The following is a 23,743-nucleotide window of genomic DNA, read 5'->3' as shown; positions in this document are numbered from 1 at the left end:
TTTAAATGCATTTGAGGTGACTACCTCATGAAGTTGGTCGAGAGAATGCTAAGAGTTTGCAAAGCTGTCATCAAGGCTACTCAAGGTTTGCTACTTTGAAGAATCTCACATATAACATATATTTTGATTTAACACTTTATTGGTTACTACATGATTCCATATGTGTTATTTCATAGTTTTGATGTCTTCACTACTCATATACAATGTAGAAAATAGTAAGAATAAAGAAAAACCCTTATATTAGTTGGTGTGTCCAAACTTTTTTTAACTAGTTCTGTATACCCATGCATGACAGGTAGGCTATCCCGTTCAACTGGTGGCCCATAGTAAATAAACGCTAGTGTTTTCTAAAATTTAAATATGCTCGATCTTATGGTATTTAGATGTAGGTATTTGTTTATTTTCATTATCCTACACTGAGACCAGAAACTCCTATTATAGCAGTTCTATTTGTTTTTCCCTCCACTCCTCCTCATGACTCGGTCCTCCATATAGCACTTAGTTTTTCTGTAGTTTAATAGTTTCTCATTCACTGCCCTTGATTGAAACCGGGTAATTAGGTAATTGACCCAGGAACATTGAGTGTCTGGCGAATCTGTACGTGAGTGGCTGCATGCTAAACCCTTCCAAACTATTTAAATGCTCCTTGAAGGTGCTACAGGTTTTTATTATTCAAGTCACTCCCAGGATGTAATCTCTGTTTCCATCTAGTTCTATGCTTAATGCCTCTCCCGAAGCATTAGTCTTTGGAGCGCTCTCACTTTTGCTGTCTGCTCTTGATACATTTCACACAGCCAGACAAAGGTGGAAGAGCTGTGCTCTGTTCGCACCCTGACACTGAAAGAAAAGGCTTTCTGTATTGAAAAAAACAAAGCTTCTGAACATACATGGTGATTGCTTAGACTTCTGCCGTAAAGTCCACTTGTGGGCTTGGAAACCTTTCTGAAGTTGGATTAAAATTGTATGGATTTTAAGAAGACTTTCCATATTAATATATCCAATATCCTCTGTGCTTTCCACCTAAATCCAGAGCCAGTCTATTGCCTACAGTTCCCAAAATGTTAGACTACATGTATTTGTCATCCATATAGGCAGGAAGTGCCTAACAATTATGTAGCATGTATGTAGCTTGTATCCTCAAGCTATTTACCCAACCCACTAATATAATGGTCTCTGAAGGCTGCATGTTTATTAACTGAAATAGCAGACAAATGTGCATTTTAGGATGAGCCATGATGCATTGTGGAGTCCCTCATTTTCAATGTTGCCCTGAGTTTGCACCCTTTATTTGACAAGGTGTTCTTAGTCATAAGGCTTGTAGTGGTGATTTAAAATGAAACATGCTTTAATGGCATTACACATCAAATGGATTAGTCCTAGTGCCACATCAGTCACAATGGACTGTCTCTGAGGAGCCACGGCAAGGCTTGTGTACACACACACACCTCTTCTCCTTTCTACTCTTGACACCATTGCCAATGTGTGTTGGACTGGAGATGTTAGCAGGCTGTACAGTAGGCCCACAGGGCAGACACTGCATTATCCAACAGCCGTGTCATCATGCTTTACTTCCTCTCACTCTGGCTGCTTTCTGTAGTTTTCACACAGCCTCTTCCAAAACCCTCAGTAGAAATGAAGGACTGCTTGGGGTTAAATGAAGAAGTACCGGCTGCACGCTACTATGGCTTGTATGTTTTTTTTCTTTCTCAATTTTTCCACATTGAAGCCAACTTCTTAGGATCTGTTACCTCTTGGGATGTGCTTTGATAAAGCTTTGAAATGAGAGCTTCATCGTTTTCCTGCATGTTGCTTTTGTTGTTTTTGGTAGGTGTGCAAAACATAATCTGAATGCTTTGAGGCATTTTTGGTATTGAAATAAATTAGGAAATGGCAAAATGTCTCCATTGTGATTCATTATTGGTTTAGCTAGCTTTTCAGTTACGGGTTACAGTTTAGCGTCAGATATGCCTTACATCAATCTCACTTCAACTAGCCTACATATTGCTGTCAAACACTGGAAAGAATAGCAGCTCTCAGGTTTTGAAATTACATTCCGTAAGGGAGGGCACACCGCACCGAATGTCGATCTGCCAGTTGTTCACCGTTCATTTGGCGCCACGTGTTTTTAAAAATATATATCATTTAGGGACCACCCGCCCGTGGGTGTCTTACTGCCGATATTTTCACGCGGTTGTACATGTAGAATCAGTTTGGACTCTGTTTGAAAATGACATTTGGCACTCTTCAGAGATGCAATTGCAAAGAAAAGAGCGTGCTGCCAATTTATTCCAGCTGGAATTTAAGATCAGTGATGGAAAAACAATGATCTTCCTCCAATGAGCATTTGCATACATTACTTTGGAAACAGTTGACATTAATACTGCAATTACTGTTATAAAAGAAGTGGGGTGCGCAGTGGCTCCGTGTGTGGCAGTCTTTCAGCGGAGCACTGAATTGCTGGCACTTCTGACATTCAATAGCTACGCCACTGTGTAATTAGACTGGCTTTATCTAACAAATGTCATTGTTGTCCTTGGAGCTCGGCTCCTTGTGAGTGGCTCTGACTGGATGGACCAGTAGGCATCCGGAAACAGTGGTCTTTCAATCAAAGTTACCAACTTCACAGTTTGTGTGATTTCGTAGATGTACTTGTCAAAAAAAAGATGAAGTCCTTCCCTTAACTATCTGTTCTCGAGGTCCTAAGTTTTTAGTGTCAAACTCTCCGTGCTCACTGTCACTTATTAATATGCATGAATAGCAGTAACACAGGAAACTTTTACACAAATGTCAAAGCACCGACCAAGCGCTCCTAGAACAATTTTAATACAGTAGGCTGTGATCTTTAAACTGGAAACGGCTTCCTAAATCCTTAGGAGCACCATATAATTAATATATGATTGGTGAGTAGTTTTTATCGCTCCTGAGATTGCCACGATGCAGCTGGTCACCTTGTCAAGTCCAGGGGTTTTATTGCAATTGTAATGGATTATGATGAGTACCATCGTGATTAATGTTTTCTCGCTCTCCCGCAGCCCTCTGTTGATTTTACCGTCAGGGGGAGGCCGTATTTCCCTTTTGAGCAGCTACAAGAGTACATATGATTGGTAAATTGAGTTCACCGCTGAGATTGAATGCAGTGACCCCCATCGAACGCAAACACTGTAATGGTTTCTTAAGCACATGCCATATATTTTGGAGCAGGACAGAAGGCGGACCCTCTGAGGTGGTGGTATCGACAGTAGGTCTGCCTGCAGAGAGGAGGAGAGCTGTGGCTATGGAATGGAAAGATTCAGATGCTTTAGAGAAGGGTTTCTCAAACTCTGTCCTCGGGACCCCAAGGGTTGCACGTTTTGGTTTTTGCCCTAACACTACACAGCTGATTCAAATCATCAACTAATCATCAAGCTTTGATTTGAATCAGCTGTGTAGTGTTAGGGCAAAAACAAAACATGCAACCCTTTGGGTCCCCAGGACTGAGTTTGTGAAACGCTGCTTCAGAGGTTCTGCTGTCACTGTTGAATGCTTCTTTTGATTTTCAGTGGATCAGCGGTTAGTTGGGTTTTCTTGAATTATTCAACTGAGTGAGTTCTGAGCACTTTTTTCCCCATATGTGTTTGTCTTATAGGCCTATGTATTTTTTTCACACGGATTGATGGTTTTGATTGTACCATCCACAACAATGGGTACACAATTCAATAGGAACTTTCCAATAACGGGTTGTCTGTAGTGGATGGGCCTGTAATGTGACTGTGTGATTGGCGTTTTTACAGCTTTAATTCGGTCTCCTTATGTTAACGCCTTTCTGACAAATGATCACAGCATATATGTGAAGAGGTGTGCAGCCAGTAACAGGGAAGAGAGAGATGGAGAGGGGGGGGCACACTACCCATAATCCAGTAACGGCTGTCTGGCGTTTGGAAACACCTCTGCAGCAGGTTCCCTTTAATAGCTCAATATTTCATGGCGGAAAACACCCTGCCGCCACCGACATGATGTACGACAACGTCTCTGTTTTCACCCCCAACCTCCCGCACCCCCCATTCCTCCCTCCATTCCCTTGCCCTCTTTCACTACAACCCCATGTCTCACCTCTCTTTTCTCTCGCTCTCTTTTTGCCTTGCAGTTTGACAAAGCATATGCCTACAGCATCCGCCACATGTTCGGGAAGGAAGGCAAGCGCACTGACTACACCCCTTACAGTTGCATGAAGGTGATTTTGTCAAACCCACCCAGCCAAGGCGACCAGCACGGTGAGTCATGGACCTAGAGAGATACATGGTTATTGCACACATGATGAGCCCTTTTTTTATCATTATTAGCATTTTAAGCCTATAGCTTGATAGCAGTGATACCGGTGAAAATTTGCTCCATGAAAAGGGTTATGTATGGATGCAATTTTCCCTATGAACCCAGCCATAACAAATGCAAGGCAGTGTTTTGATTTCAATGTCTAATCGTTTGACCCATGCAAAAAATGTTTTTTTATTGTGAATACCTGCCATTCTCTCATGCCTAATTTCTCTATGACCTGGTGGTTGCAGGGTGTCCATTCCGACACAGTGACCCAGAGCTGCTGAAGCAGAAGCTGCAGTCCTATAAGGTCTCCCCCAGCGGCATCAGTCAGGTGGGTAAGGCCCAGAACACGCCTGAGGCTGTTCTGTTCTCTCAGATGCTCTGTTAACCCATGGAACAATGCAACATTAACTGACTGCGGTTGTCACTAATATGTTCAGGCAGTCTCATCTACATGATTTACTTTGTATGGATGAATGTAGTTTAACCTGGTGATCTATTGTAATGATCTTTTACTGACGATAAATAGTCCTAGATGGCAAGAAACAAACGCACATTACTGACGTAAAATGAACAGTACAGTGTCACCAACATTTTTACAAAAGTCAAACTGTCTTAGTCTGCCTTAAGCTCCATAACAATACCAGAAATGAAATTTGAAAGGAAGAAAGTTTAATTCTCTAAAAGTTAAGTATAGATTAGAATATGTATTCAGTACAGAGCAAAATGTAGATTGTCATCACACTTTTGACAAGGTTGACAGATTATTATAACACTAAGAAAAGTGAGGAAGTAATTGCTTTTTCACAGCTCTTAGTAAAACAATGCAGTTGACATTTTTATATACCAGAAACATGGACGTGTTTAGTTCATACAGGGTTAACCAATTTTCTCAAATCAAATTTTCTTCAGTTGACTTTAGATGCAATTTTCCTCAGAGATCATTAGCCCCGTCAGTAGTATTTGGTAGGTATGTGAGTGTTTTTAGCATTGATATTTTTGGTGTAGTTTAAACCTGCAGTGCTCCAGCCTAGAGCCCAGGTTTTATATATGAGCAGCTCAGCTCAGTGAGTTTACAGCTTTGACCGCCTTAGCATCTGTGTCTTCTAAAATGAATCGGGGCATATTTTCAAGTGCTCTTTTTAAGCACTTTCAATGTGTTCTCTCAACACATTAAACTGGGTTCAATGGTGCAGGTAATGAAATGAAGTTGTAAGGTCTTGCCGTAGCGTTCTCTTGGAGTTATGGACCTTCAGGACGTTAATTTAATTCATGGTCCCCTTTTTAATTGGGCCATAAAGTTCACTGTTCAAAGTCTCATATGAAGAACATATACACGCAGCCTAACAGCCCACAGTATAATCTAGAAATATAATCTTCCAATGTCATTTGGAAGTGTCCTGATAGATGTAATTGCCTAACTAAGTTTAGGGAATATAGACCCTTTTCCAGTACACGACACACTTATGTCCAATATTCCCTCAAAAAATGTTCAGCACTGAGCAGATTTCAGGTCTGCTGAGTGCAAACTTGAACAATGTGTGCAATTTCCAAAGTGCGTTTACTATGTACGCTGAGGCTGTACCTGCTTTAAGTTAGTTTTAAGTGGTCAAGAAGGCCACGTTGGCTATTTTATCATAATGTAGGCCTACCAGAGTGGCCTACCTACAAAAACAATGTAGAAAATGCATCCCATAACATTTGAACATGGAAATAGTTGTTCTATCATTCAGCCTATAGTAGCAGCCAATGTGTGGTGTTCATTGTAGTCCCACATTCCATGAGACTTAAAAAAAATAGGCAGGGCTTAACATTAACCTGTTTATCCAGTTGTCCTTCAGACAAGGTGACTGAAAATGTTGCGTTTGACGCAAGAAACCACCTTACAAAATAAAATGCATTATTATTCCCATACCAGCTATAGGCCTAATACATTATCACCGCAAATTGGCTTTGCTTGAATTGCCCTGCCAATGCATTGTTGTTCGGGCCATTTAAAAATATATATATATTTCAGAATTTGAGGTAGGCTATATGATCACCCCGGTAATAGATCCATTTTGTTTCACTTGTGAGCAGCGTTGGGTAGGTTACTTTCTAAATGTAATCCGTTAGTTACTAGTTACCTGTCCAAAATTGTAATCAGTAATATAACTTTTGGGCTACCCAAACTCGGTAACGTAATCTGATTACATTCTGTTACTTTTAGATTACTTTAGATGAAGACATAAATGTATGTTACCAATTGAACGGCATCTATTGCGGGATAAATCAATGTTAAAGTTTATATAGCTGGCCATATATGGATGTAAACATTTTATAGGTTGGTTATTTAGGCTTCTTCTAACCCATCGCTTTCTACTACATAAGATAATATGATTAAATTATATCTTTACATTAAAACACAAAGAATTCCAATAAATGTTATACCCCTTGATCTTTAAGAATAGGACTTGGAAATATGGAGGTATAGATTAGCAAAATTGTTTTACCTGAGCATGACCCCAAAACGAAGGACTTATTAGCCAGCCCTACTCTGTTTATGATTTTGTTGTCATGGAGGACTGATTGGGCGCAGTCAAAATAAATGCTGCGCTCATGGAATGGCATGCTTTGAGCTCTACTGAAAAGTCCTATTTACGTGTGAAAAATGAATGCCATATGCTGCATTTGCTAGAGGCTATTGTTGTTGGTGACACTTTGATATCTTGATAATATGCAGCTGTTTAAAAGGCAGTTCCACAGATGAAACAATAACAGAACGGACGCCCCGCCTCGGTTTTGGTAAAAAGCTAAAGGAGAGATGTCACCACTCTCAGATTCATAAACAGAGCTGTCGATGCAAGGACTGACCATCCATGATATTAACATTGTTAAAACAATGTTATGAGGCTATACAGTGTTTGTTTATGATGATTACAAACATTGGAGAAAAACAAGCTTATATTTTGGGTTCTCGTGGAGTGTGACAGTTGAACTAAAGCTCATGAGGCATTTAAGTTACATTATTTTTGTGTGTCCAAAAATAGATGTAGCAACTACAGATAGACTTAAAAGGGGCAATCAAGTGTGTGAGTTTGAGCATGTGTCCAATAGGCCTATGGATATTTTTTTTTTTTATCAGCATGAATTACATTGAGCAATAAAAACCCCACTTTTATTCCATAGGCTGGGATCTGCACTGTGCAGCTGTTGTAAGAGCGCATTTTTCACTGGCTGTCCACCTGTTTCAAAAACAATAATTGATAGGCAGCTTAAACTTCTTGAATTCAACCATTATTGGGTTCAAATACACATCTAGATTTGTGAACAGCCATCCACAACAACCACAATCCGTAAGGCGCAAATAGCTCAATGAGAGCAGCAGTGTGATTCACATCAATGCGCTATATAGATATCAATAATAAGTGATATCTGTATGGGCGTGGACTACACCACTGCTGTCATCCTTACCTCTAAGTGTTTATTCAAGTTGGATCATTTTTGGGTGCCGACATTAGTCACACCATTGGAAGACATAGCTTGGACTGTAGCCTACAAAAGCCTATACCTGCTCTTTTCCCACGATCCATCACACATTTGGTGTGTCATCACAGTGGTCTCTGACTTGTGGTCAGACTCGCTCAGGTGGAACAAACTTAAACTTGTGCCTCACTGAGAAAACACAAGTGTCAAAAACAGAAATCCGCAAACATCCTTTCTGAATTTAAAAGTAATCATCTAGTTTTCAAAAGTATCCGTTTTCGGATTACAATATTTTTTGCTGGTACTGTAACTGATTACACAGCTAAGTGAGCATACATTTAAATAATTACCATTTTTATTTTACTGGGCTGATGGTGCCTGCATCTGATAGTCAGTCTCAGCGAGGGAGAAAGCGGCAGACTGAGGGTCCGCCTCTCAACATCCCTCCGCTCTCCCTTTCCTCCACTGACACTGACCAAAAAAGGGACACCAGTCTTCCAGCTGTCCTTCATGCACAAATTCATGTTACTCCTATGAACAGAGAAATAAATATTTCTCAACATTTAAAAAAGACCCAAGCTGCTAATAACCACGCAAGCCTATAGATACACTTTCCTACTCATTCATTACTGCTGCAGTGCTTGTTGTAGTGCTGAGTGGAAATAGGGAAAAAACACATTTTATGTCTTATAAAAGTGTTGAATACAAAGTGTGGACAGTAATGAGTAAGAACTTAAACATGAACTCACTCATAAAAACAGCAGCTCTTAGATGTATTCGTTGACCGTCTCTCTCTAGTCATGGTTTTAAACGTTTGGAAATCTCATAGTATCTACTTCACTGTAGCTTTCTTGTATGCCTGCTACCTTACTGCAGACACGTTAATCTGAGCTGTCTGATTGGCCAGCGGTAGGCCTATAGTGCACTTGATTTGCTCTTTGGGCCTGCTGGGAAGGCAGAGTTTGTACCTTCAGACACATGAAATGGTTCAAAATGGCAACCGTTCACCTACCCAGCGCGCAGGGCAGCTGCACCTACCACAAACAGCCCGAGATGAAAAAAATACCTAGTAGGAACACAAGGCTTTATCTTTGGGGTTTTTACAGAGATGTTTGGCGATCAACGAGGAACTCCTTGGAGATTGACCAGTCGATCTCGATTGACCGGTTGGTGACCACTGCAGAATAAATATCACCCGACGGAAGGGAAGCATGAGATTGAACTTCACTCAACTTTCTAGTTTTCCCCTCTATCAACGTTTCACTCTCTACTGTGGGAATTGCCAATATTATCCATTTTCAATGTAACATACCGAAACAAATATGCAAGAGATTTTCTTCAGAACTCTACAGACCGGTTCGGCATAAGCGATCAGAGCTGCAGTATCCCTAAATGCAATTATAAACGGGGTGGTTCGAGCCCTGAATGCTGGCTGACAGCCGTGGTATATCAGAGCGTATACCACCCAAGAAAGCTAAGGTAACTGAGCCAAACTACTGCCCCTTAGCACTCACTTCTGTCATCATGAAGTGCTTTTGAGAGACTAGTCAAGGACCATATCACCTCCACCCTACCTGACACCCTAGACCCACTCCAATTTGCTTACCGCCCCAATAGGTCCACAGACGATGCAATCGCAGCCACACTGCCCTAACCCATCTGGACAAGAGGAATACCTATGTGAGAATGCTGTTCATCGACTACAGCTCAGCATTTAACACCATAGTACCCTCCAAACTCGTCATCAAGCTCGAGACCCTGGGTCTCAACCCCGCCCTGTGCAACTGGGTACTGGACTTCCTGACGGGCCGCCCCCAGGTGGTGAGGGTAGGTAACAACATCTCCACCCTGCTGATCCTCAACACTGAGGCCCCACAAGGGTGTGTTCTGAGCCCTCTCCTGTACTCCCTGTTCACCCACGACTGCGTGGCCATGCATGCCTCCAACTCAATCATCAAGTTTGCGGGCGACACTACAGTGGTAGACTTGATTACCAACAACGACGAGACGGCCTACAGGGAGGAAGTGAGGGCCCTCGGAGTGTGGTGTCAGGAAAATAACCTCACACTCAACGTCAACAAAACAAAGGAGATGATTGTGGACTTCAGGAAACAGCAGAGGGAGCACCCCCCTATCCACATCGACGGGACAGTAGTGGAGAGGGTAGTACGTTTTAAGTTCCTCGGCGTAAACATCACAGACAAACTGAATTGGTCCACCCACACACAGCGTTGTGAAGAAGGCGCAGCAGCGCCTCTTCAACCTCAGGAGGCTGAAGAAATTTGGCTTGTCACCAAAGCACTCACAAACTTTTACAGATGCACAATCGAGAGCATCCTTTCGGGCTGTATCACTGCCTGGTACGGCAACTGCTCCGCCCACAACCGTAAGGCTCTCCAGAGGGTAGTGAGGTCTGCACAACGCATCACCGGGGGCAAACTACCGGCCCTCCAGGTCACCTACACCACCCAATGTCACAGGAAGGCCATTAAGATCATCAAGGACAACAACCACCCGAGCCACTGCCTGTTCACCCCGCTGTCATCCAGAAGGCGAGGTCAATACAGGTGCATCAAAGTAGGGACTGAGAGACTGAAAAACAGCTTCTATCTCAAGGCCATCAGACTGTTAAACAGCCACCACTAACATTGAGTGGCTGCTGCCAACATACTGCCTCAACTCCAGCCACTTTAATAATGGAAATTGATGTAAAAAATGTATCACTCGCCACTTTAAACAATGCCACTTAATATAATGTTTACATACCCTACATTACCCATCTCATATGTATATGTATATACTGTACTCTATATCATCTACTGCATCTTTACGTAATACATGTATCACTAGCCACTTTAAACTATGCCACTTTGTTTACATACCCTACATTGCTCATCTCATATGGATATACTGTACTCGATACCATCTACTGCATCTTGCCTATGCCGTTCTGTACCATCACTCATTCATATATCTTTATGTACATATTCTTTATCCCTTTACACTTGTGTATATAAGGTAGTAGTTGTGGAATTGTTAGTTTAGATCACTCGTTGGTTATTACTGCATTGTCGGAACTAGAAGCACAAGCATTTCGCTACACTCGCATTAACATCTGCTAACCATGTGTATGTGACAAATAAAAATGTATTTGATTTGTAAGCTATATTTAGAATTTGATACATTTCCACATGTATTTACTGAAAATGGGACCATGAAAACACTCAAGTCAATAAATAGAGCTGAAAGCTTTCAAAATAAAATGAGAAATAATATGAGTGAGTCACTTGCAGTAAAAAATTGTCAGCAGATTGCTTGTCATTGCAAACATTATGCTTGTATTTCACTTAAACATTCCACACAATGTTATTTCCCACAAAAATAACAGTCTAGACCTGAAATGGATGGTTGTATACAGCTCCTAGACATATCTCTAGTGCATATATATGAGATCAATTCAGCTAATATGAGTGTTTTAAGGTAGTTTATTTAAATGTTACTGTGTGCTGAAGCATTCAGCACAGCCCATTCTAAGCACTGGTTAAAGTAGCCTATTCATACCCATATATGTCTGTGTATTCAAATCTATAGAAATAGAATCTAGATTATATTTCAATGTACAAATTTGCACAGTCAAGTCTAAAGACCACACACTAGTGAGAGGCCAATCAATATTTAAAATAATCTGTGTACTAAGCAATCCATTAAGCACTAGGGAAGGACTAGATGATAGCGTGCTAATTGAAGTGGACAGCCAACTCAAAGGGAGCTTATCCCTCTTCAAATTAAATGAGTCATTTCCTCCCTGTCCCCCTCAGCAACCCCTATAGTAGTACTCAGAGTTGAGTGGAGGACACGCTGACACTGTGTGGGGTTTGGCCCAGGAGGCCAATGTAGGCCGGTATGTACAGTGGTTCTTCCTTTAAAAGTAGCGTCATATTGCAGCACACCTTGCGGGCTGCCACAGAATTCTATGGTACGTTATTTAATTGTCAGGCATTGTTACCATTAGTGCTAGTTTGACCACGAGGTCATCTTTGAGAAGCATTTGATAGCCTTCAATATTGGCTCTACTAGAGAATGTAAAACCTTTTTTTTAAGAACATAGTATATGGAATTCATTTTAACAAATTTAGCTTAATTTGATTAATATCATGGTGTTTCTATTCCAAGAAAAACTAAACCCTCAGTTACCGTTAGGATGAAATAGAAAATATGGTGCTGTACAATGTGACGGTCGGGAGTAGATAACAGTACTAAGAGCATAACATTTCCACACCCTAATTGTAGTCTAACCAATATTCAGTGAAAATACAAATCTAATTGATTTATCAAGACCAGTCCCCATGTTTGTCTCAGAGCAGTGTGAAACGGGGCTGAAATAGTTGACCACAGCGGTTAGGCTATTGCTTCAAATCGTTTTGCTTCTAACTTCAATATGCTTTTTAAGTAAATAAATAAGACCTACATCACTTTTAACAGCACATTACTCAACACTAGTGAGACTCATGTCGCCTACGGTAGACCTACAGTATATCTAAAAATATTTCTTCCAATGATGTGACTCTGCTAATAATTACATTTAGAGGATTGGAATATTCTAAATTAATATCAAAGGGGCATTTTTCATTAGATATTCTCACAGACCATATTTGCCCTAAGGGGCTTTTATATAATTCTAAATGAATAATAATGATAATTGTGCGCCGCCCTATGGGACTCCCAATCACGGTTGGATGTGAAGCAACCTGGATTCGAACCAGCGACTGTAGTGATGCCTCTTGCACTGAGATGCAGTGCCTTAGACCACTGCGCCACTCAGGAGCCATGATCAATATGACATACTGTACACTGCTCAAAAAAATAAAGGAAACACTAAAATAACACATCCTAGATCTGAATGAATGAAATATTCTTATTAAATACTTTTTTCTTCACATAGTTGAATATGCTGACAACAAAATCACACAAATTATCAATGAAAATTAAATTTATCAGGTCTGGGTTTAGAGTCACACTCAAAATTAAAGTGGAAAACCACACTACAGGCTGATCCAACTTTGATGTAATGTCGTTAAAACAAGTAAAAATGGGGCTCAGTAGTGTGTGTGGCCTCCACGTGCCTGTATGACCTCCCTACAACGCCTGGGCATGCTCCTGATGAGGTGGCGGATGGTCTCCTGAGGGATCTCCTCCCAGACCTTGACTAAAGCATCCGCCAACTCCTGGACAGTCTGTGGTGCAACGTGGCGTTGGTGGATGGAGCGAGACATGATGTCCCAGATGTGCTCAATTGGATTCAGGTCTGGGGAACGGGCGGGCCAGTCCATAGCATCAATGCCTTCCTCTTGCAGGAACTGCTGACACACTCCAGCCACATGAGGTCTAGCATTGTCTTGCATTAGGAGGAACCCAGGGCCAACCGCACCAGCATATGGTCTCACAAGGGGTCTGAGGATCTCATCTCGGTACCTAATGGCAGTCAGGCTACCTCTGGCGAGCACATGGAGGGCTGTGCGGCCCCTCAAAGAAATGCCAACCCACACCATGACTGACCCACCGCCAAACCGGTCATGCTGGAGGATGTTGCAGGCAGCAGAACGTTCTCCACGGCGTCTCCAGACTCTGTCACATGTGCTTAGTGTGAACCTGCTTTCATGTGAAGAGCACAGGGCGCCAGTGGCGAATTTGCCAATCTTGGTGTTCTCTGGCAAATGCCAAACGTCCTGCACAGTGTTGGGCTGTAAGCACAACCCCCACCTGTGGACGTCGGGCCCTCATACCACCCTCATGGAGTCTGTTTCTGACCGTTTGAGCAGACACATGCACATTTGTGGCCTGCTGGAGGTCATTGTGCAGGGCTCTGGCAGTGCTCCTCCTTGCACAAAGGCGGAGGTAGCGATCCTGCTGTTGGGTTGTTGCCCTCCTACGGCCTCCTCCACGTCTCCTGATGTACTGGCCTTTCTCCTGGTAGCGCCTCCATGCTCTGGACACTACGCTGACAGACACAGCAAGCCTTCTTGCCACAGCTCGCATTGATGTGCCATCCTGGATGAGCTGCACTACCTGAGAAGTGATTTTGACTTGGAGTTACATTGTGTTGTTTAAGTGTTCTCTTTATTTTTTTGAGCATTGTGTGTGTATATATATATAAATGAGTCGTGCTAATAGCCCATCCTAGAAACATTGTTTGCAGAATTCACAGCCAAAAAAACACTTGTGAAAAACAGGGTTAATAATAATATTACCATTTTCCCCTTCCACTTGTTAAAGGTTCCAATTGATAGTTTTTTTTTAATTAATTGGTATATTAGAGTTTAACCACAATATTTGTTGGATTATTTGTTCTGTCTTTTCTGGTGGATTAAATTGAAATTGCAACCAATCACGGCAGGTTGTGATACAGCCAACCTAACTAAGAAATACATTTGACGATACAATTCTCTCCCTACCCTCCTTGATAAGTCTATTGTCCTGCTAATAGCCCATAATGGTGCTGTACAACGTGACCGGTCGGGAGTAGGCTACAGTACTACAGTAAGAGCAAAATAATCCTAACATTTCCACACGCTAATTGTAGTCCAAGTTTCTCTTAGTGTAACAACAGTTTTAGTAAGTAATACTGACGAGTAGTAACAAAAACATAATTGACAGAGGAATAGTAATTCTTACACTATTGTTCTAAGTTCAATTACCTTCATCCTCATCATACAATTAATTGATATTCAATTTTGAAGTTGTGCACAATTATCAGTTTATATTTGGTTTATGTCGCCTATTCATTGTCAGACACAGTAGCGCCTTGGGACCCAAAAGCATAATCAGTGCTCGAACTACCCCTTGCACTGATCTGGAGCAATGAAGTAGTGACGCTGGGTACTGTACTAAACCACAAATTACCTCAAAGTCCCGCAGCATAATCGCAACACTTTTAGTTGAGCAACCACTGTAGGGCAGCATTATTAAATGTTAGAGACTGAATCCAAAGTGAGAGAAATCAGTGGGAAGTGATTCATATGCATAACATCAGTCCTCACTCACCCAGTCTACCTGGGGTTGCCCCCCCTTAAAACTGACACTGCATGCCACAGAGGCCAGACACTGACATGTGACAATGCCCCCCTCTAAGAATGTGCGCTAACCTGTCTGTCATTCAGAAGGGCAGCCATTGGCTGTGCTTTCACCTTGGCTCTTGGCGCTGGAAAAGCTAGTCATGGGCACCAATATGGAAAGTCTGTCAATCTGTTGCATTTTTTCCCCCAATACATTGAGAAATATAGGAATAAAAAAAAGGTGCATGCACCCTGTGAATGGTAGAAGAGGCACCATAAAGCTTTAAAGTCCTGCCTTAACTGGTGTAAAGGAACTCGGATGACATCCTTCGTGATTTAATGTGCCAGTCAATCCCCTCTGCGACTAGGGTACTTTATTGTCTGTGTTAGGAACCCCAGAAACCCATTTGACAAGTGGGAAGTGGAACATTGGCGTTTAATCTCTCCTTAAGGTTTATAGTGAATTTGTGCACCTGACGATATATTCACAACTCAGTGTATAGGATGGGAAGCGGTACCGAAGCGCCAAGTCTAGGTCCAAGAGGCTTCTAAACAGCTTCTACCCCCAAGCCATAAGACTCCTGAACATCTAATCAAATGGCTACCCAGACTATTTGCATTGCCCCTCCCCCTCTTTTACACCGCTGCTACTCTCTGTTGTTATCATCTATGCATAGTCACTTTAATAATAACTTTATCTACATGTACATATTACCTCAACTAACTGGTGTCCCCGCACATTGACTCTGTCCCGGTACCCCCCTGTATATAGTTTCGCTATTGTTATTTTACTGCTGCTCTTTAATTACTTGTTACTTTTATTTCTAATTCTTATCTGTATTTTTTTTCCAACTGCATTGTTGGTTAGGGGCTCATAAGTAAGCATTTCACTGTAAGGTTGATGGTGGAATGTTGTCCCTCTTCAATGGCTGTGCGAGTTCACTGGATATTGTCAGGAACTGATATACACTGTCGTACACGTCGATCCACAGCATCCCAAACATGCTAAATGGGTGACATGTATGGTAAGTATGCAGGCCATGGAAGAACTGGGACCTCATTCAGCTTCCAGGAATTGTGTACAGATCCTTGTGACATAGGGCCGGCCGTGCATTAGCCTGCTGAAACATGAGGTGATGGCAGCAGATGAATGGCACGAAAATGGGCCTCGGGATCTCGTCACGGTATCTCTGTGCATTCAAATTGCTGTCGATAAAATGTACTTGTTCGTTGTCTGTAGCTTATGCCTGCCCATACCATAACCCCACCGCCACCATAAGTCTGTTCACAATGTTGACATCAGCAAACCGCTTGCCCACATGACGCCATACACGTGGTCTGCGTCCAATCATGCAGTCAGCATGCCAATTGCATGCTCCCTCATCAGTGGCATTGTGTTGTGACAGAACTGCACATTTTAGAGTGGCCTTTTGTTGTCCCCAGCACAAGGTGCACCTGTGTAATGATCATGCTGTTTAATCAGCTTCTTGATATGCCACACCTGTCACGTGGATGGATTATTCTGGCAAAGGATAAATGCTCACTAACAGGGATGTAAACTAATCTGTGCCCAAAAAAATAAGAGATGTTTTTTGTGCGTATGGAACATTTCTGGGATCTTTTATTTCAGCTCATGAAACAAGGGACCAACATGTTACGTTTATATTTGTGTTCAGTATATTTCCAGTAATACCTTGAGCCTAATTTTAAAGCTGCACTATGATGTCGCTCTATAATTAGCACCCACAAAACACAAGGGCCTCAACACAAGCACTTCATCCATCGTGCAAAGTTGTTCCTTAAACTGCATATAGACGGGTTGGTGGTACAGGAACAGAAATAACGAGTGTGCAACTATGGGGCAAAACATAAGGAATGGCCTAAATTGTTGACAACATGTAAGCTATGTATAGTCTCCAATGTTTATTGAAAACATCAATACATTTGCACAATTAGCACTTGTTTCTCAAATGCTTTGTTACAGTTGTTGGTTAGCTAACTTGCACATTTTTGCCATATTAGCATTGACATGAAACCAGTCGAAATACCTCAAAACAGGACATGGTATCAAGAACAATATGAAACTATCTGCAACGAGCCACTTAAGATTCCACACATGGCAGTTACTTGTCATTCTTGCTAACAGTCTGGCCATCCAGAATCACAACAACACGCTGACTTCTACCCCGTGGAAGAGCGCACATTTTCGTGATGTTGTCAGCTAACCCATCTATAACTGCTAGTCACCGTGATTGGTTAACGTCAAATCCGCGCTTACACAACAACATTCCTGTTGTATGCAAATCATATTTCAAGATCTCTCTCTAACCCCAACACCTCTTTAATCTCTATTCCCCCTGCTTTCTTTTCTTGTTTTCAGATCCTGGAGTTGGTCAAGGGAATGCACTATCAGCTGGCCTGCCAGAAGTACTTTGAACTGACGCACAGTGTAAGGACGGCTTTCATTTGGGGCCAGATGTAATTGGGGTGGCCTGCCTGCTATTGTGGGGACCGGAGGGAGGGCCCCGCAGGATATGCATGAAGCCTCTGGAGGGAGGGGCCTCCAGCTCTGTAATCACATCCATCATTAGCTGTCATATCCATTTAACTTGTATGGGTTAATTATGGCACTTTAAATTAATTTAGCCCCTAATAAATTTCATTTATTTGATCTAATACCTTTTAGTGGAGAACCTTTTAGATCAGCAGTTTCAGTCACATTCAAGGCTTTTAATATTCAGGCCTTATTTAGGAGGGAGAAAAATGTATGGGAAATAATCAGGGTAGAGCTTGTTCTTATTGCTGTTTGTCTTGTAAGGGGTTGCTGTTATGCACGTTGATCATAGCAATTGCTTACATACGTCTGTGTTATTTCCAGCAACCCATAAAAGTATTTTTTGGGTCAGTGCTATTGGGAAAAGCAAATGAATGGAAGCGCGTCTCCGATACTTGTTGACAATTCGCGTGATTTTCCGTGCTGCACTGTTTATTGTATTTAAATTGGAAGCTCTACAGACTGACGGACTGGGGAGAGAGATGGCGGGGTTTTTTTTTTTTTTCAGTGAGAAAGCAATAATCTAGAGATGTCAGTCAGGATTAGTTCTTTAACACGTGCCCCTGTCCCTCAGCGTTCAACGCAGCTGAAGTGACAGAATCCTGATGAGAATGTGGGCACGTAGCACCAAGATGTAAATGTTGACTATCTGCTATGTGACAGTTTAATTTGACTGAGTTGGGGAAGGAGAGAGGGGAGCAGTCTTTGATGTGAATGTTGGAGGTAAACTTTTCAGAATGTTTGCCATCGCTCTGGTGCAAAGTTTATTCTGAGAAGCTAATATCCTCGGATCACATTTCAATCTGATAACCCAGGAAAAGTACATGTAAAGCACTTTATACCGTAATCCCAAAAATATTTTAAAGGACAGATTTATGATAAAAAAAAGATTGTGATTTAATAAGGTTTTAGATTACCTAGCCTTTTTTGGGCACATTTATGATAGTCGTGTTCTTTTCTTAAACTCCATTTCATCATTGCACATTGAAACTTTAGACCTCACAAGACCCATTTGTTGCCAGTTTCAGAGTTAGAGCCAAAATGCACCTTGAAAGTCAGTCCGATGAAAGTCACTTTGCTTCTTGACGAAAACACTTCCCCAGCCAAGCAAAGGACAATGTGTCTGCAGGGACCTAGCTACACCGATGGGTGGGTGGGTCACATTGTTTCTGGTTACCAGCCTAAATTATCTTTATTGGTTGATGTAATACTCCCATCACAGCCTTCTAATGGCTTCAGCTCTACTCAACTTCTTTGCCTTACTTACAAGACCTACAGTTGAAGTCGGAAGTTTACATACACTTAGGTTGGAGTCATTAAAACTCATTTTTCAACCACTCCACAAATTTCTTGTTAACAAACTATAGTTTTGGCGAGTCGGTTAGGACATCTACTTTGTGCATGACACAAGTCATTTTTCCAACAATTGTTTACAGACAAATTATTTCACTTATAATTCACTGTATCACAATTTCAGTGGGTCAGAAGTTTACATGCACTAAGTTGACTGTGCCTTTAAACAGCTTGGACAATTCCAGAAAATTATGTCATGGCTTTAGAAGCTTCTGATAGGCTGATTGACATAATTTTAGTCAATTGGAGGTGTACCTGTGGATGTATTTCAAGGCCTACCTTCAAACTCTGTGCCTCTTTGCTTGACATCATGGGACAATCAAAAGAAATCAGCCAAGACCTCAGAAAAAAATTGTGGACCTCCACAAGTCTGGTTCATCCTTGGGAGCAATTTCCAAACGTCTTAAAGTACCACGTTCATCTGTACAAACAATAGTACGCAAATATAAACACCATGGGATCACGCAGCCGTCATACCACTCAGGAAGTAGATGCATTCTGTCCCCTAGAGATGAAAGTACTTTGGTGCAAAATGTGCAAATTAATCCCAGAACAACAGCAAAGGACCTTGTGAAGATGCTGGAGGAAACAGGTACAAAAGTAGCTATATCGTCAGTAAACGAGTCCTATATCGACATAACCTGAAAGGTCGCTCAGCAAGGAAGAAGCCACTGCTCCAAAACCGCCTTTAAAAAAGCCAGACTACGGTTTGCAACTGCACATGGGGACAAAGATCATACTTTTTGGAGAAATGTCCTCTGGTCTGATAAAACAGAACTGTTTGGCCATAATGACGATCGTTATGTTTGGAGGAAAAAGGGGGATGCTTGCAAGCAGAAGAACACCATCCCAACCGTGAAGCACGGGGATGGCAGCATCATGTTGTGGGGGTGCTTTGCTGCAGGAGGGACTTATGTGGATATATTGAAGCAACATCTCAAGACATCAGTCTTGAAGTTAAAGCTTGGTCGCAAATGGGTATTCCAAATGGACAATGACCCCAAGCATACTTCCAAAGTTGTGGCAAAATGGCTTAAGGACAACAAAGTCAAGGTATTGGAGTGGCCATCACAAAGCCCTGACCTCAATCCCATAGAAAGTGTTTGGACAGAACTGAAAAGGCGTGTGCGAAGAAGGAGGCCTACACACCTGACTTAGTTACACCAGCTCTGTCAGAAAGAATGGGCAGAAAATTCACCCAACTTATTGTGGGAAGCTTGTGGAGGCTACCCAAAACGTTTGACCCAAGTTAACCAATTTAAAGGCAATGCTACCAAATACATTGGCTAAGGTGTATGTTAACTTCCGACCTCAACTGTAGATGTCTAGACTCGATAGTATCATAGATGTCCTTAATCTAGTCCACTATTGCAATTTATCTGTTTGGTAATTAACCTAAGGGTTATGATTAATATTTGTGGGGCTTGTTTCTCCTTGTTGTAATATACTCACATTGTCACAGAGAACAATTTAAATGCCTCTAATGGTGTTTCAGTAAACTCTGTCATTGCTTTCCAAGATCATCATTCATTGGACCCTCTGGAGGAATGAAACGGTGCTCTGGGTCATAGGTGCTGACTAATAGCCTGGAGCTGGAGCTGTACAGTCAGAGGGTCCCAGGGATAATTCCCCTGGAATAAATAAGATGGCAGCTCTGATAAACAGTGTGCTCTAACAGCCTTTGAAAGATAAATGGAACCCCCCACCACCTCCGAAATGAAAAATCCACATTTATGACATTCACGAGTCATATTTTAGTCCTGTCGTCCAAACTGCATGTTTGTGACATTAATACACATTGTGAAAGAATTGTTATTTTGTGTGGAGGGTATGGGCAATCCCACCAATATACGACCCCTAATCTTTAAATGATTGTCATAATGTGGCACAAAGACTACCAACTTGTTTCTCCCTTACCTGCCACTGGGAGAATTAAGTATCTGCCACGTCCTATAGTGATGGGGGTCAAAATTGATAGTCACATTTCGCAATGTTATTGATATTTACCTCTTTTTTTTTTTGCTACTGCAGGTACAACCGACTAGCGCTAGTCAGTTGTACCTGCGCCAAAACGCCTGTATTTTTTTAAACCTATAGAATCGCAATACATATTGTATGACCGCCCTAATGTCCTACCTGGTTCCAGATCTGTGGGTTTGTACAGATAGATCTGTTGTTCCTCCCTCCTTGGCAGCGTTTATTAAAGGTCAAAATATAATACTTCACTGATTAAATATTTACACAGGAGCAATAAATCAAACAATAGAAAGAGTAATGAAATGGCAAGCTCCGAGATGCTTCACCTCGGATTATGGGAGCAGGAGGGTGCTGCAGCAGCAAAATTATTCAAAGATTGATTTGTTTCTGATCTTGGGTTCGGATTGTTTCATGTTTATGCATTTGTCATTTGTCACATCCAGAAGGCCAAGTGCTATGTGGTAATGCTGAGACAGATCTGCATGTAATGGATTGCACAGTTCTGTACTTGTGAAACCTGTGGCTCTGAGATTTTTCCACTCTTTAATAAGTTTAATGCACAGACAGTGAACAGAGACAGGACAGTTAACAGGAGAAATTAGATGGGGGTTTTCTCTTAAATGAGTAGGGTACTTGTTTCTTTTGATGTTTCTGTAAGGAGTTTATTCCCATCAAGTACTGCTGAGATATGTAGGCGTACATGTGGACCCACGCTGGTTCAAATACAGCCGAGCAGTCAGCTTGTATTTGCCTCGCTAGACAAAGGAATTGAACAATGATCTCAAGGTGATGGCAGGAGAGGGACTTAAATTGCCCTCATGCTTCGGAGTCTAAACAGTTCGGAAGAGTTCGTACATATATTATGACGACATTTTGTGGCGTTTTGGTTCATCAGTGATTGGTCAGTAGGGAATCAATACTAGTTTTAATTTTTTAATTAAGAAATACTTCACCAAACATCTTAGTAAGATGTAAAATCGCCAAAAACGTCAAAATGAATGGAAATATCTTAGACTATTTTAAGGTGTAAACTGGCTACGGCGTCTCAAAATGGACCAACAGTACTATTGCTGCTCTTTTTCTTGTTTCTCAAGCGAAGGTCTTTTAAGGGAGTATGCGAGCACACTCGTTCGGCTAGGCGCCAGCCGAATTGAAACATGCTGACACCTTATTCAGGGAGACTTGTTTTTAAAGCCGGTGTGTTCCCTCCCAATCACACTGTCTGGCTTGAAATAGGAGGGAGGAATTGCATCAGTTCAGAACACCAGAACAATGCCATTTAGTTAAACAACTGAAGCAGAGTTGTCTTTCTGACACTTCTGTCCAAGGTATTCTTTTTACCGTCTGACACCTAACAAAATTTGTTTCTGTTGTGTCCAGATTGAGGACTCTGGGTTTTCACTCAATCACCCCAACCAGTACTTCATGGAGAGCCAGAAGCTGCTAGGCGGTCCCGGGGCTGGGGTGAAGGTGGAAGTGAAGCGGGAGGACAACCCTGCCACCAAACCCCCCAACCCGTCCCCTCACCAAACACCAGGACCAGGGAACCTCCCTCAGGAGGTGGCAGCAGAAATAACAGAGGACCTGGATTCTTTCTTCCAAGATGCCTGATAACATTTCCTTACTATGTAGATTTGAATAAGCTCCCATCCAGTCAAATGTTTTTTTACCAAGAATAATGATTTTCTATTCTTCTCAAAGGTTCAACGCTGTCCTCTGTTTTACATGTACGTAGTAATAAAGTTGAAAATATGAAGATCTTCTCTTTGGTGCTTATTTGTTGGTTGACAAATGCAACACAATAACAAGCAAAAGATGAATCTTGACCTTAACCTCAATCTTGGGATTCACCAACAGTGGGACTACAATTCTCAAACCTGAACTTTGGAACGGTTGGATGCTCTTTCTAATAAATTGCTGTGATGTATCTACAGTTTTTCTCCCTGTTTGAAAGCTGACATTGGTGCAATTCTATTAATTTTGAAATAGTCTGGGAATGGTGTTGCCTCCCTTTTTTCTCTTCTGCGAGGCCCATTGCCTGCTCATTGGTCTATGACCAGAAAATATCCTAGCTGCCACAGAAGCAATGTCATTGTTTTTGCTCACAAGGGATTAACCTAACGTAGCAGGTGTAAAATAAATGCCTGAAACTAGATCCCCTATATACTGGTCGAGAATTAAAAACACTGTCGGTGGAGTCTCTTCTGCACTGTTCAACCAATCCAGTAAATGTTGAGGAGGAGTTAAGTTAGTGTTGCCTTGTTAACGTTCCAAAAGTGGAAGTTGTTACAGGCTCTCTTTCCATTTCCCTTGAAAACCAGAACAAGGATGGATACAAGTAAACACAAAACACAAGTTGTATTGCACTGCCTTGGAATACGCTTGATGCAATTTACCCAAACCCTGTCTTGTAAGGCCTCTTGGCTAAATTACAGGTGGAAAAATGTTAGTTGCCCATAACCAAAGTGGTGTTTAAATTGCTAATATGTCTTTCAAATCTTTATCACATACTTACTCTATTGGTTATTCAATTCACATCAGACCACAACATATACAATATCAGAGAATTCTGCACAGTGTAACTTGTCAAATTTGATCAATTATGTTAGTTTCATGTTTAGAAATGTGCTCGATGTTGAGAGATTTGAATATACTATATGTAGTTCATGTTGAGCTTACGAGCTTCTATGGCTTTTTCATGTAGCACTCCAGACAAACCTAGCATGACTATCTACTCTAAGTAGCCCAGAGATCTTTACCAGTTTACAATTGCACTGCTTAGGCAAAACCCTGTCTTTATTTAAACCCTTGTGTGAAGTGGCATATACAAGGTTGTGTTCAAGGTCACTGGATGCAATTTTATTTAGGTTTTTCCTGGAGTTTTCCACAGCCTAAGCTGGTATATAATGTCAAGCATTTTCTCCTCCCAAAACATGTCCGCTTTCAGATGGATATATTGGCTTGTAATTAATGTACAAACTAATCAAGATGGACTGTGTTTAATGCTTGATCAAATTGGATAATGGCTTATGGACCTGCATTAGAATAT

The 23,743-nt window shown here is 41.6% G+C and overlaps 1 protein-coding gene across 1 annotated transcript in view; it reads left to right on the top strand.

The window, feature by feature from the left end:
* prim2 (DNA primase subunit 2) overlaps positions 1 to 22,450 on the top strand; it is a 107,380-nt gene extending 84,930 nt beyond the window's left edge. The window contains exons 11-14 of the mRNA XM_021580908.2: positions 4,124 to 4,250; positions 4,542 to 4,624; positions 17,191 to 17,259; positions 22,075 to 22,450. Coding sequence (XP_021436583.2) covers positions 4,124 to 4,250; positions 4,542 to 4,624; positions 17,191 to 17,259; positions 22,075 to 22,305 — 510 coding nt within the window. The 3' untranslated portion in view covers positions 22,306 to 22,450. The remainder of the gene's footprint in view (positions 1 to 4,123; positions 4,251 to 4,541; positions 4,625 to 17,190; positions 17,260 to 22,074) is intronic.
* Positions 22,451 to 23,743: the final 1,293 nt, after the last annotated feature.

This window comes from Oncorhynchus mykiss, chromosome 23, assembly GCF_013265735.2.
Source record: "Oncorhynchus mykiss isolate Arlee chromosome 23, USDA_OmykA_1.1, whole genome shotgun sequence".
NCBI classification, from domain to species: Eukaryota; Metazoa; Chordata; class Actinopteri; order Salmoniformes; family Salmonidae; genus Oncorhynchus; species Oncorhynchus mykiss.
The sequence above is the reverse complement of the archived record's forward strand: the minus strand, read 5'-3'. Positions and strand labels throughout refer to the sequence as shown.